Source organism: Tiliqua scincoides, chromosome 1 (assembly GCF_035046505.1).
Source record: "Tiliqua scincoides isolate rTilSci1 chromosome 1, rTilSci1.hap2, whole genome shotgun sequence".
Classification (NCBI taxonomy): domain Eukaryota; kingdom Metazoa; phylum Chordata; class Lepidosauria; order Squamata; family Scincidae; genus Tiliqua; species Tiliqua scincoides.
In genome coordinates, this window is record NC_089821.1 from 16,541,159 (window position 1) to 16,554,765 (window position 13,607).

Consider the following 13,607-nt stretch of genomic DNA (forward strand, 5'->3'; position numbering starts at 1 on the left):
ACCAACTCAGCGAGTTGCCAGATAAAAACTGTATTTAGTGCTGCAGTTCAAAAAGTTTGGAAAATGCTGCTAACATCTTAAATGCTAACATTTAGTAGCATTTTTAATATGTTAATAACAGTCTGGGGTTAGTTTATTAAGTCAGAATGCTCTAGCCTTTTCTGGGGCTCCTGATTCATTACACAGTTTAGGGCAGAGGTTCCCAAACTATGAGCCGAGGCTCCCCAGGGAACTGCAGAAACCAGCCAGGGGATCCACCGCCCTATACAGTGTATAAGATTGTAGCACTTATGAGGAACCACAGCCAATGGTCCAGTACAGGGGTGTCAAACATAAGGCCCAGGGGCCAGATGCGGCCCACAGAAGCTTTTCATCTGGCCCTCGGGCTCTCAGCTGCTGAGCAATGCTGAGGTGACACTGCTGAAAGGGTGACCCGCATGATAATTGGGCTCTCCCATAACTTGAAATATGATCAAGATTTGTGTATTTTCTCTCCTGTCATTAGCAGCTAATGAGTTCCTACACAAGAACAGAGTGTTTATTTCTGGTTTTGTCCTGTTTAATGACATCACTTCCTGTGTAATGACATCACCTCCGGCCCTCAGCAGGCATCGTGAATGCTATTCGGCCCTATGTATGAAATGAGTTTGACACTCCTGGTCCAGTAGGTTGAGGGAGCCGCCAGTCAAAGAAGTTTGAGAACCGCTGGTTTAGGAACTTTAGTTGTTCTCATGCTCAGAAATCTACCTGATCACTAGTTTGGGTTTTGAGAAGGGTTTGACAGCATACATCAATGGATAAGGACCCTGGAGTAAGAGGATGCTTTCTAGACTTAGGTAGGAGGGGGGAATACTAGTTCTTCATTAACTCTCAAATATTTGCCCATTTTCTGCTTGTTGAAGTAAATGTTTTTTCAGGATAATCAATTGAATGAATTCTAATTGTTCGGAAACTGTTTGATATACTCCTCTTATTTTGACCTGTGATCTTTAATCTGCCATGTTCTGTTTGCCATTACTAGTTGTCCAATCATAGTTTACTTTCTTTGTAAAGGCTGAAGGAAGGTGTAAGAACAGGTGTAAAAGCAGTTTAGCTATCTTTATTTCACCTGCCAGTATGTGTGAATGGCAGGCCCAGTGTATCATCTGCCTTGATTGTGCTTATTCAATGAAGCCCACTGTTGTTTCTAAAGTCCTTCCTGGGAGAAACTCATTTTGCACCTTTATCTTCCTGTTTTGTTGGTTTGTTTCAAAGGTTGTGCCCTCTGGAAGTTCAGACATCTCAAAGCAAAGAGTATTGCCTCAAACTGATGTGCGCTGGATGTCAGAAAGTGGAATCATTGATACTTTTATCCTAATGGGACCCAGACCTTTTGATATTTTTAAGCAGTATGCACAGTTAACAGGTAGTATCTTACCATGACAATGGAGCATTCTCTACTTATTCCCATGGAATCCTCAAATTGCCTTAAAATGGAAGGTGATGAACGGAGAGAACTGAACAGTAACCATCATTCATATAACACTTTCAGCAGGGCTGGCCCATCTGTGAGTCAACTGAGGCAGTCACCTCAAACAGCAGATGGGGGGGGTACACCTCCTGTCTATTCACTTCCACTGCTTCTTCTCCCCCCTGGATCAGAAAAGGAAAGGAGGACAAGTGGGAGGAGCAGGGGTTGACACTTCACCAGATAAGGGGGATAGCATTTGGTACATCATCTCAGGTGTCAGGAGGTCTTGGGCCAGCCCTGACATCCAGCCTATGTCAGGACAGAACTGTTTTTGGAAAGTTAAAAATACAGAACTATTTCTATACAACAACCTTGGGGACCAATATTTTTAAAAGTACAGGGGGCCCCGTATCTGCGGATCCCATATCCGCAGATTCACTTGTCTGTGAATCGGGTCCGCGAACCCCACCCACCCCGCACGCACACACCCCGCGGGGCTTCTCCGGGCCTCCCAATGCCTTATAAGACATTGAAAATGTCACTTCCAGTTTTTTGACATGAAGAAGTCACATGTTTTTGACTGTAAGTGTCAGTCTGAGCCCAGCAGAGGCCATGGATGGACACATGCGGACTCTGCTGAGTTCAGAAGACCCTCCAGGGGCAAGGAGAGCAGAGCTCCCCTTGGCTCCAGAGGGTGGGGGAGTATTCGCCCATATCTGCAGTTTCACTTAACCCCCACAAATTTGATCAGAACCCCTACAGATTTGATCAGAACCCCCACAGATACAGGGGCGAATACTCTTTAGGCCTGTACTAACCTACAAACCACTTCATTAGCCTGTTTGTCTACATGTGTACCCACTGTATCAAAAAGGCAACTTTGTAGTGAATCTGACAAGCCACTCACCCAGAAGAAATCTACTTTAGCAGCTTGCAGCAATATGATCACCAACTGACTGGGCAGTCTGGACAACCTGTTTTCTTGGTTCAAAATGAGGAAAAGGAATCTGTTCTGCCTTCATTACAACTGATGCTTCCTGTGCACTTTTCTATTTCTAGTTTACTGTTTCTTGCACTGGGAGAACAAGTAAGAGGGAAAAGACACATTGTTTAACACATGAAGATAGCATTCGGAGGAAAATACAAGATATAAATCACTTAAATAAAATAACTTTTTTCTTACCCTTGCCAGGAACTCAGGCCCTCCCTCCACTCTTCTCCCTTGGCTACCATCAATGCCGCTGGAACTACGAAGATGAGAAAGATGTTGAAGGGGTGGATGCAGGCTTTGATGTATATGACATCCCCTATGATGTTATATGGCTGGATATTGAGCACACAGATGGCAAACGGTACTTCACGTGGGATAAGAAGAAATTTGGAAATCCCATGAGGATGCAGAAGCAACTTATGAAGAAAAAACGCAAGGTGCGTAATCTTTTTGGCTTCTCCTAGCTAGGAGCTCTTCTCAGGTTCCAGGCCTCCCCCTCCCATCAAACAAGGATACAACATGAACAGATAAACATAAAATCATTATTAATTTCGGTTTTCAGTTTCTGCCCCCCTTCAAATGTGCCAGGGCACCCCAGGGGCCATACGGTTCCCATTGAGAATGGCTGATCTAGAACAAGAACTGATCTAGAACAAGAACATTTTGTATGGATCTCTACAGTCTGTTTGGTTTCCTTGTACAGTAGAGTTCATGTAATACAGGTCTGGTGGCAGGCGTCAAGTGCTGCCACCAAGTGCTGCAGCACACCTAAAATGGCTGCTAGTTGTGCATCATATATAATGACAGCTGTGTTCTGCTGTGTTGTACTGTTATGACAACTGTATTCTACTGTTGTAAAACCCTCCATGGGCCAGCCCAATCCATGATAGGATTGGGCCATAATTCTTCTTATGGCATAGTTAATGGCCAACACTAAAGATATGATATGTCTCTCACATTGGCAGCTTGTCGTCATTCTGGACCCTCACATTAAGGTTGATCCTCTGTACACAATATACTCACAAGCCAAACAGAGAGGGTATTTTGTAAAAGATCGTCAGGGTGAAGATTTTGAGGGCATCTGCTGGCCAGGTAATCCACCCACTCTACATTTTAAAAAATCCTATTATCCTAATATATAGAAGTACGTTAAAACAGATTTTCTGGAGCTGATTTCTCTAAAGGAACTGATACACCTAACATTTTACAGATCAACTGTTTTGTATATCAAATACATATACATTCCCCACCCTAACTCAGGGGGATAAATGTCCCCTCAAGGAGATCTCTGGTGGCTTCCCAGCACCCACAGGATACAGCAGTTGCCATTTCCCCCTGGCCTCCCAATGCCTTATAAGGCATTTAAAACATCACTTCTGATTTCATGGAAAAACCAGAAGTTGCTTTTTTGAACAGCAAGGCTCAGTCTGAGCCTAGCAGAAGCCACTGACTTTGTCGGCTCCTGCGAGTGGGGGGAGGCATTCACCCGTATCCACAGTTTCACTTAACTTTGGGGGGGGGGTTCTGGAACTGAACCCCCACAGATATGGGAGCACACCTGTATTTTACAGTTCTGCCTTTGGATGCCACATCATGATGATGTTCTTCAATGTAACCTTCATATGTTATTCCCCCCCCCCCCAACTGCAGGCCTCTCTTCTTACCTGGATTTCACCAATCCTGAAGTCCGAGAATGGTATGCAGATCAATTTGCCTTCAAAACCTATCAGGTTTGTGTCCTTCTCATGTGATCCCGTGCAGCAGAATTTTTATAAATAAGGGAAAGAGGCAAAAAATAAAAATAAAAAAACCTTAAGTTGTTAAAAAGTAAGAAAAGCAGCTTGTATTTTGTTATTATAAATGGGAACAACCCTAAATATAATAGATCAAATTAAGACCAGCCTGGCCCCTGCCATTGACCTTAGGAGTGGTTGCAGAAAGCTTGCTTCCCTACTCCCTACTTCTATGTCAGATAGAAGTCTGCTTGCTCCAACGGTCCAGGGACTGCATCCTCTGGCTCTGTCATCAACCAGAGGATTACTAGCACCTGAGAGGACTCCATCAAGGAGTAACATCTCAGCATGGGTAAGACCAGCTTTGTCCTGACCCTTGCTCCATCCCTCAACAAGAAAATTAAGGGCTTCTGGTTCTCTGTGTTAGAGAAGTTGTTAGCCATGCAGAAGATGGAGGCAATGTTTACCAGGACACTATGGCCCTGGTGGAAAAGCAGCACAGAACAGCATCATCCGGTAGGGCTAATGGAAGGGGCTGAACACCATCCCACGCCCTCCAGTTTCTTTTGTTGCTACAGCCAATGCCAGAATGAAGAAATATGGCCTAGGGAAAAAGGCCTTGCCCCTTATGAAGGTCAACATCCATTTATTATGCTGTTGTTTAAGGTACCACTGATTTTTAATGTGCAGCAAGCTGCTCTGGACTTATTTTAACACGGAAAGGCGAGATGCAAATTTATTTAAAAAATAAAATAAACACAAAGGCAGCTTCTGCACAGGTACACATGAAGACCATAAATTGCCAGATGTGCAGCTTGGCTCATCTTTAGAGGCTGTGATGAAGCTGAAGGGACTATGCTGTCTCACCAATTTCTCTCGTTCCAAAATCTTTTATGTGGGGTGAGAGTACTATGTGTGAAACTCACAGTTGCCATTTTGAATACCACCCTTGGAGATAGCCTTTAAATGTTGTGAATGGTCTCCATTCACTCTGATCCCAGGTGAAAGAGTCTGTCAGAGAGATCAACAAAGGAAAGAGCACTGCTGCTGGTCTCCTTAGACACTGCCAAGAAAGCCAAGATTGCCAAGAAATCTCCACATCAACAAAGCAAATGCTTGAAATACAGGAGTTATTTATGGGTGGATAGATGCCATGTGATCAAAATTAGAAGTAGCACTGAACAGGACAAGGAGTAATTCAGACTTTCCTAATGATTACTTTCATCTTCTTAAGCTTGTACATTTTTTAAGAACTGAAGTCTTATAGTTTTGTGAAACTTGGACTGAGTTTCCAATTTGAATGAAATGGAATTTTTCTTTGTAGGGTTCATCTGAAATCCTTTTTGCCTGGAATGATATGAATGAGCCTTCGGTTTTTAGAGGGGTGGAACTGACCATGCAGAAGGATTGTGTCCACCATGGCAAATGGGAACATCGAGAGATTCATAATCTCTATGGCTTTTATCAGGTAAGGCTTTTGCAGATCAAATAAATCAACTCTAGTCCTTTTTGTGCCTTTGATCATGACGATGATTATTTTTAAGCTAACAGAGTTAGGGCCCAATCCTATCCAATTTTCCAGCACTGGTGCAGCCACAATGCAGCCCCACAGTAAAGGAATAAATATTCCCATACCTTAGGGAGGTTTCTGTGAATGCCTCCCCACCGCAGGATGCAGTGCACGCCCCATTGACACAGCTGCACTGGCACTGGAAAATTGGATAGGATTGGGTCCTTAGGTGAATAAATAATAGAATTATACTGTCATACCCCTGCCCCAAAGGGCAGAGCCACTTGGTAGACAGGGGTGGGTTCTGTCCAGTGCCACTGAGACCAAATAAGCAAGACACTGAAAGGTGGAAGGCTATGAAGGCTGTTCATTGTTTCAGCAAGGCACGCCTGCAGCCCCTGGGAGCTCAAATCCAAAAGGCACCCTTCATTTGGGTGGGACACATTTTTATACATTCCAGTTGTAATTCAAACAAAGCGTCTCCAAAAAGGGAAGTTCTCTGGTACTTTTCCACTTTGTCCCTCTCATGCACTCGCCCCCTCCTCGCTGTCTTCAGGGAAGTAATCTTGTCTCGTTTTGACCGTTCCAAGTATGTTTGCTTTTCTAATTTTATCTAGTGTCTAAAGGATATGTCTGGCTTGTGGTTAGCTAGGCACGTTGTTAACTTGTCAGCAAAAGATTTGCCATTGATAAGATTAGCAAAGCAGTAAGTTTTAAGCTTTCCCCTAAATTCATGCTTTCCTGTCTTTGTTTCTTTCTACCCCCCCTCCCTCTCTGTTACTCTGTATTGATGGGTGCTACAGGTTCTTTCTTTGAAAGGAGAGAGGGGTCTGAGACAGGTATGCAGGCGTTAATACTATTAAAAATAACTACATATCTGTAATGCAACACTTGTCAAACTGTGCGTTGTGACGCACCAGACTTGATTTGTGGTGGGTCATTGTCCACCTTGACCAGGAAGCTGGCAGGCATCATGCCACACAATGCAGAAGTCACTTGTGGGCTGCCCTGCCACTTTCCGGTCACAGTGGGCATGTGACTAACCAAAAATTGGGTCACAACCCACAACACATTGCATGATACAATGCAATATGGCCATTGACCCAGGTCTCAAGCCAACATGACTGAGAAGCCCCATAATGTCTGGCAGCTGGCAGCAGGCCCACAACCCACCACAAATGACCAGGTCAGTCACAAAGCCAAAAGTTTGAGAACCCATGTCATAGTGGTTTCAGCAAGGCACATGGTTAAATATTTACAGTGCTGTTCCAGAGCATAAGAACATCAATTTCTTCAGAAACATACTATCTTTTTGTATTCATTTTCTGACATGTATAAAAGTTGTCTGAGTTGATAGAAATTGTGTCCCACGACTTAAATAACCTTTCCATTATATACTTTTCTACTTATGAGTATTTACCATTCTTGCTATTACTGAAAAATGATTTTCTAACCATGACTCCTTAGACATACCTTTCACACAGCCACACACATTAGAGGGAATGGAATCCAAGCACTTCAGTAATTACCAGTGTTGTACTTTTTGGCCAATTGCAGAAAATGTTGATCTGATTAGTACCTTCTCTACCACAGCTCCAGTGAAGAGGAAGACGAAATGTTTTCTTTATTCTCCCTCTTGTGCATTTCAGCAAATGGCAACTGCAGAAGGACTGATCAGACGCAGTGGGGGTCTAGAGAGGCCCTTTGTCCTCACACGCTCTTTCTTCGCTGGATCACAGAGATATGGTAAGGAGGGTCGTACTGTGAGACTTGCATAATTTTGGGGGTGCCTCAATGCAACTATTCCTGAGAGCTTATTACATTCAGAACTCCAAGAGAGGTGACATTAAGGAGTGGAGCATCAATTTTTATTATAAATGCAACTTTCCTCCACATCTTGATTTAAATTTAGTGTCTAGAACAGGATGAAATACTCTTAGAGACTGTCATCTTCAAGAGATTCTTCCCTGAGTCAGCCTGCATTCTCTTGGGAGTAAAGACCTAGTAGTTAGTGCACTCCCCCTTTCCTGCTCCCTACTTTCCTTCTACTGGATATGCAGCTGAACAGAGAAAAGCCTCAGCAGAATATCTGGTGCCACCAGCCCAGGATATAAGACCAGACAGAGGGGCTGTCTGGGCAAAAAAAACTCTCCCAGGAGAATACTAAACCTCAGGGGTTCTCATTAAAAACACACACACACAGTAGCATCTGCAGAGCAAAGAGACATGACAATCCACTCAACTTCCCTGTAATCGGGGACCAGGCAGACTAAAAGTTGAACAGAACCAGTTTTATTTAAAAGTTTAAACAGCAATAGGAGAAGAAGGGAGGGGTCAGGCATGACAAGTTCAATGAAAACACTGGAGGCCTGAGTATAATGGAAAGGGTTGCTAATGAGGCAGTTACCACTAATGTCCACCAGATGGAGCCTCAGTGGTACTCAATCTGCTGGCCTTGCCCAGGAGACACTTGTGGCAGCCGGGAGGACTTTGCAAAAGGGCCAGAATGAACCAAAAGACTGATACTCCCTAGCTAAACGTTTTCCCCTGCTAAGGGCCCAATCCTGTCCAATTTTCCAGGGCCTGTGCAGCCATGCCAATGGGGCGTGTGTTGCATCCTTTGGTGGGGAGGCAGTCCCAGAGTCCTCCTCAATGTTAGGGAACATTTGTTCCCTTACCTCCGGGCTGCATTGTGGCTGCACCGGTGCTGGAAAGTCAGATAGGATTGGACCCTAAGACATCTTCGTGCTGGAATCTCCAGCCCTTTCCACTTGCTGTACGGCCAGAGGGTGCTCCTCTCTGAGTTTCATGGAGTGGGTTCTCAGGCAGCTAGAAAGGAAAAACCAAGGCGTCCTATGTACTGGGAATTTTAACATTTGACTGGTATGACATAACTGTGCTGTCTGGTTGGAGGAGTGGAACAAGACATACAGGAACTTGAGCCAGTTGGCTGGCACTTTCCAATTTCTGGTGGGAGCTCACTAACTGGGACGGGAAAGAAGCTGAATTTCCCCTCTGATAGCTAACAGTGACTGCGAGGCAAAATGACAAAAGCTGTCTGTAGGCAGATTCCAGCACTGAGTGGTACGGACACTGCTGATAAACCAAAAATTGCCCAAAATATGGGAAAATATGCAGAAAAATCAGGGAAAACACAGGGATTCATCCCAGAAGCCAAATTCAACCTGGCTGGCCACCATATGACCATCCCTATGCCCAATGGCATAGCTAGAGGTGTGTAAAGCACTAAGTTTTGCTTGGAGCCTCACCACAGTGTGCAAGTGGACACTAAGGTGAATGCTTAAACTAAGGGGGGTTTTGCTCTCCCCTGCCCAGAATGGCTCCTAAGGGAAGGGGGGGCCACTTGCATGCTGCAGTGAGACTCCCTGCAAAACAGTTCTTTGCACCCCCTCTAGCTATGCCACTGCCTGTTCCTCACAATGCTACTTTATTTCCTTACTTCAGAAGGATGCTACAGAGTCAGTGTTGGCACCAGGTTGGAAAGGAGTGTGTGCCCTGGGTGTGGGCTGAAAGTTCTTTGATATGCCAAGGAAGTGAGATGAGAGATCCAGGTTGACTGATAGGATACTTACAAAGCAAGGATGCACTCAAGCAGCTGGTACAGCGGCAGTGATGCACCACCACCAAGGGCCAGTGCAAAACAAAAACAAAGCAGCATGGCATAATTCTCAGTAGTGGCATCACAATTATGGAACTCCCTACCAGGGAAATTAAGATCTACCCCTTCCCTCATGGTGTTTCAGCAAGGGCTCAAAACCTTTTTGTTTTGTTTGGCATTAGGGTTACCTGCCTCCTATGCCCCTATAGCTGTTCCTTAAATGTTTACAGTTTTGTCCTCCTCTAATTGGTTTTTATTTTATTTATTTTTGAGTTTATTCATTGTTTTTATAAATTGTATTTATTTAATTTTTTTCCCCTATAAATTGTAAACCACCTTGGGCATCTTCTCCAGCAGAGGAGAGGTGGGATTTATTTATTTAAAAGATTTATATTTGAGCAGTTTTTTTTCTACTGAGGCGTGCAGCTGATTACGAATATATATGAAAATCTAGCAGAGTAATGTTATAATGGCCCAACGTAGCTGATAAGCAGCAGATAACAAACAGCAGGAAACAAAGAAGGCATAGAACTCAACTGTTACCCTGCACATGCCCGATCTCGTCTGATCTCAGAAGCTAAGCAGGGTCAGGCCTGGTTAGTACTTGGATGGGAGACCGCCTGGGAATACCAGGTGCTGTAGGCTTATACCATAGTCTTTCAAGACTGAAGGTTGCCAACCAACCATAGAGCTCAAAGGCTCCTTCCTGATACTACTGTCTATTTGGTAGCAAAATTGTCTACTTGGAATGCAGACTGTTGGCCAGCAAAAAACAGTCTGCAAACAAGTCCTTTCTGCCCATCTACTTGCTGAAGCATGCTGGAACTTTGCTTATGCTCAGATGCTATGACCAAGGCAGGTTTTTTGGCTTCCAGGCCTACATGAGGCCATGGGGCAAAGCTGTGCACTGGGACCTCCATGGCACCCCCTGCCTGCCCATTAATGGTTCATTGGGTGTAACTACCACCACCAGAACTGAAGTGGGTCTTTAGTCAGTGTCCTACCTGGCTGACGCCACATCTGAGTGGAGTTCATTTTATCTCAGCACAAACATTTTTTTTAAAAATGCAGCTGTCAGCAAGTCTTCAGGATGTTGGGAAGAGCTCTTATCCTGCTGTCTGAGACCCTTTAAATCATTTTTGCCCAACTTTGCATATATGCAACAGGGATCAAATGTGTACACCTGTGGGCTGGACTGAAATGGGCTAATTGGGAATGCCAAGGATTCAGTTTGAGACCTTAGACATGCAAAGCATTTGTGGTACCGTTGAACTTTCACCTTTTTTCCTAGTGCAGTTAAAGCGAAATAAGGAACATTGTTATTCAATCTGAATCTAAGGGACAGGATAGGAATAAAATCATAGCAACAGCTCATTATTGAGTTGAAAATAGACCTGCTGATATCCTAGAAAGCTATAAGATAGATGCCTGAATAAGATTTCCAGTAGTTGGAGTCATCAGTTCCGTATCCTGCCCTTCCCCATGACTAGCAAACCTGCATGAATTATGTAAAGTAGTAACAACAACTGCAGAATACATTTCTGAAAAGCAGAGATGGAGAGATAACACAGTGGGAGGATTTTTAAGGCATGGAAAGGCTGGGTGGTAACCCACCCACTGACGTTTTGAGAGAGTTTGTTTCCATCTTGGCAACACGTGTGGTGTTCTGAACACTTAAAGTCCATCTTTTATGTTTCCAGCTTCCTCTTCTTTTAATGGAAGCTGAACTGAAGATCTGCTACTGAGACTTTGTGCACATCTGCCCTGTCCAGAGCTGGATGATACACTGTGCTCTCCTTACAAGAGGAGCTGAGAAGTGTAGTGTGGTGTGCGATGACACTGCTTCTGTCACCATGCAGATACCAGCACAGTGACAACCTTGGTGATACACTGCTGATGTATGACTTACCTGTGGCAGTGCAGGCTCCATTGAGCTATTAGTATGCAACTGACAATAGCTTCAACCTGCAGATTTGTATTCATGTATACACAGCATGATCCTAAACTTGTTTACTCAGAAGTAAAGTCTAGTGATTTCACAGGATTACTTCATTATGTGTGTAGGATTGCAACTCTAGCATGTGATTCTGATATTTTCAGGTGCAGTATGGAGTGGAGACAACAAAGCGGACTGGAGTTACTTGAAAATCTCCATTCCGATGCTACTGACAATCAGCATGGCAGGAATTTCTTTCTGTGGTGGTAAGAAATATAATAGTTTGCAATATCAAGCAAGGCAACTGGCCTTATTTTGCTTGTGTTAGAGCACTAGGCAGAATATAATTTACTATACACTCATCCCTCTCTATACAAACATTCTCTATATGGATTTTCACTTATACCGACCACAAATATTAATACCATATTTCTTTATAAGTACCAAAATTTTCAGTTATACAGGAAGAAGCATCCTGTCTATGTGAGCTGCGACTGCAATTAAAAATTGCACCAAGTGGCTGTATGAGACACAATGCCAGGTAGGCATCTCATACCCACAGTCAGTTAAATGCTAAAGAACATTGAATAATAATAATACAGGTATTTATATACCGCCTTTCTTGGTCGTCAGATTTCTCCTCAGACTTCATTCAAGGTGGTTTACAAAGGCAGGCTGTTCTAAATCCCTGTAGGGTATTTTACAATTGAAGAAAGGTTCTAGCTTTCAAGAACCACAACATTTTCAGATGGATCTTTCTGATCTGGTATCACATTCTGACCTCCAGTTTCCTCCCATGCAAGCTGACAAGCTGAATGTGGGTAAAAGACCAAAAGACGTATCTCTTGTTTTAGTTTTATCAAAATCGACACTGAACACAGTCTATGTATCAAAGAGAAGCAAAAGCTCAAAATGTGGATGGTGCCGATAAGCTAACAAAAGTTAAAGTGTGGGAGACGTGAAATTTACAAAATGCTTGAAAAGCTTCTAGCGCAGTGGATAGACTTGCATGGTGATCATGGTATTCCTTTGTCGATGATATTAATTCAAGGGATGGTCCAAACACAGTTTGTGGCCCTCAAGAATAAGATACTGGAAGAGAGCGATGAGACTGTGAGTGAGGTGGAGTTCAAAGGCAAACATGGGTGGTTTGAAAGATTTAAAAAGAGATCAGTGCTATGTAATGTGAAAATTAGAAGCAAACCTGGATCTGCTGATAGCAAATCTGGAGCAACTTTCCCAGTTGAGCCCATCTTCTGATAGGCTCAAGTCCTAGTCAACTTTCCAGCACAGGCATAGTGGTGCCAATGGGACATGTGCTGCATCTTGCAGTTGGGTGGCACTCATGGAGGCCTCCTCTAAGTAAGGGAATGTTTGTTCCCTTACCTAGGAGCCGCATTGCCCTTATGTCAGTGCTGGAAAGTGAGGTAGGATTGCACCCTTAGGCATTTAGGGTGATTTTGGGGCGAACTAACTTTGGAACAAGTTGGAATTTCCCCCATGTAATAATTGTATTCGTTATTCAGATTCTCAGTATAAGTGCTGTTTTCAGGAATAAATTATATATGGATAATGAGGGATGAGTGTAATTATATTTACTATAATGTATAGCAAAGAAGTCTGATATACCATGCTGTAACTGATCTTAAAAGAACATCTGTCCTGTGGACCTTGGAGGTCAAAGACATCCAATTTTAGATTGGGGGTTTCAAATCATTGTCGACAATTGTAATGTTATTATTTTATCAAATGTTCATTTCCTCTCTCTGAACTGGTGTGTGTCTGAATTTATATAAAAAGAACTGCTTTTTTCAACCCTCAGTTCAGTTGATCATAGAGGATGATACTAATTTTGATAAATGTAAAATGGCCAGGCAAACTCTGCATTTTTCAGACCTTTCTCAAAAAATTGCCTTTCTGAAATCTAGCGGATGTGGGTGGATTTGTTGGCAATCCCAAACCAGAGCTCCTAGTTCGATGGTATCAGGCCGGGGCACTCCAGCCTTTCTTCAGAGGCCATGCAAATATGCACACCAAGCGTCGAGAACCCTGGTTGTTTGGGGAAGAGAACACACGGATCATCCGGGAGGCTATCAAGGAGCGCTACCGTCTTCTTCCTTACATATATTCATTGTTCTATCAAGCACATACTGCTGCTGAACCAGTCATGAGGTAAGCTTGTAAGTTCTGCTTCATATTAACATGTAGCCTTTTAACATATGAACATGGCTAGTATTGATAGCCGTATCCAAAACATCAACATCCATGATTAGAGAAAGCTTAGAAGACGTCAAGCAATAACATATGTTGAAAGGTAGGAATGAGATGAGCAAGAGTCTTTGCATGATTTGGCAAAATCACAGGGATT

The 13,607-nt window shown here is 43.4% G+C and overlaps 1 protein-coding gene and 1 pseudogene across 1 annotated transcript in view; both read left to right on the top strand.

Moving 5' to 3' along the window:
• The window catches only part of GANC (glucosidase alpha, neutral C), a 40,840-nt gene that overhangs the window by 17,281 nt on the left and 9,952 nt on the right, over positions 1-13,607 (top strand). The window contains exons 10-17 of the mRNA XM_066613933.1: positions 1,255-1,405; positions 2,643-2,878; positions 3,407-3,533; positions 4,092-4,171; positions 5,499-5,642; positions 7,334-7,430; positions 11,404-11,505; positions 13,168-13,411. Of these exons, the coding sequence (XP_066470030.1) occupies positions 1,255-1,405; positions 2,643-2,878; positions 3,407-3,533; positions 4,092-4,171; positions 5,499-5,642; positions 7,334-7,430; positions 11,404-11,505; positions 13,168-13,411 (1,181 nt within the window). The remainder of the gene's footprint in view (positions 1-1,254; positions 1,406-2,642; positions 2,879-3,406; positions 3,534-4,091; positions 4,172-5,498; positions 5,643-7,333; positions 7,431-11,403; positions 11,506-13,167; positions 13,412-13,607) is intronic.
• Positions 9,827-9,948, top strand: LOC136638176 (5S ribosomal RNA; annotated as a pseudogene).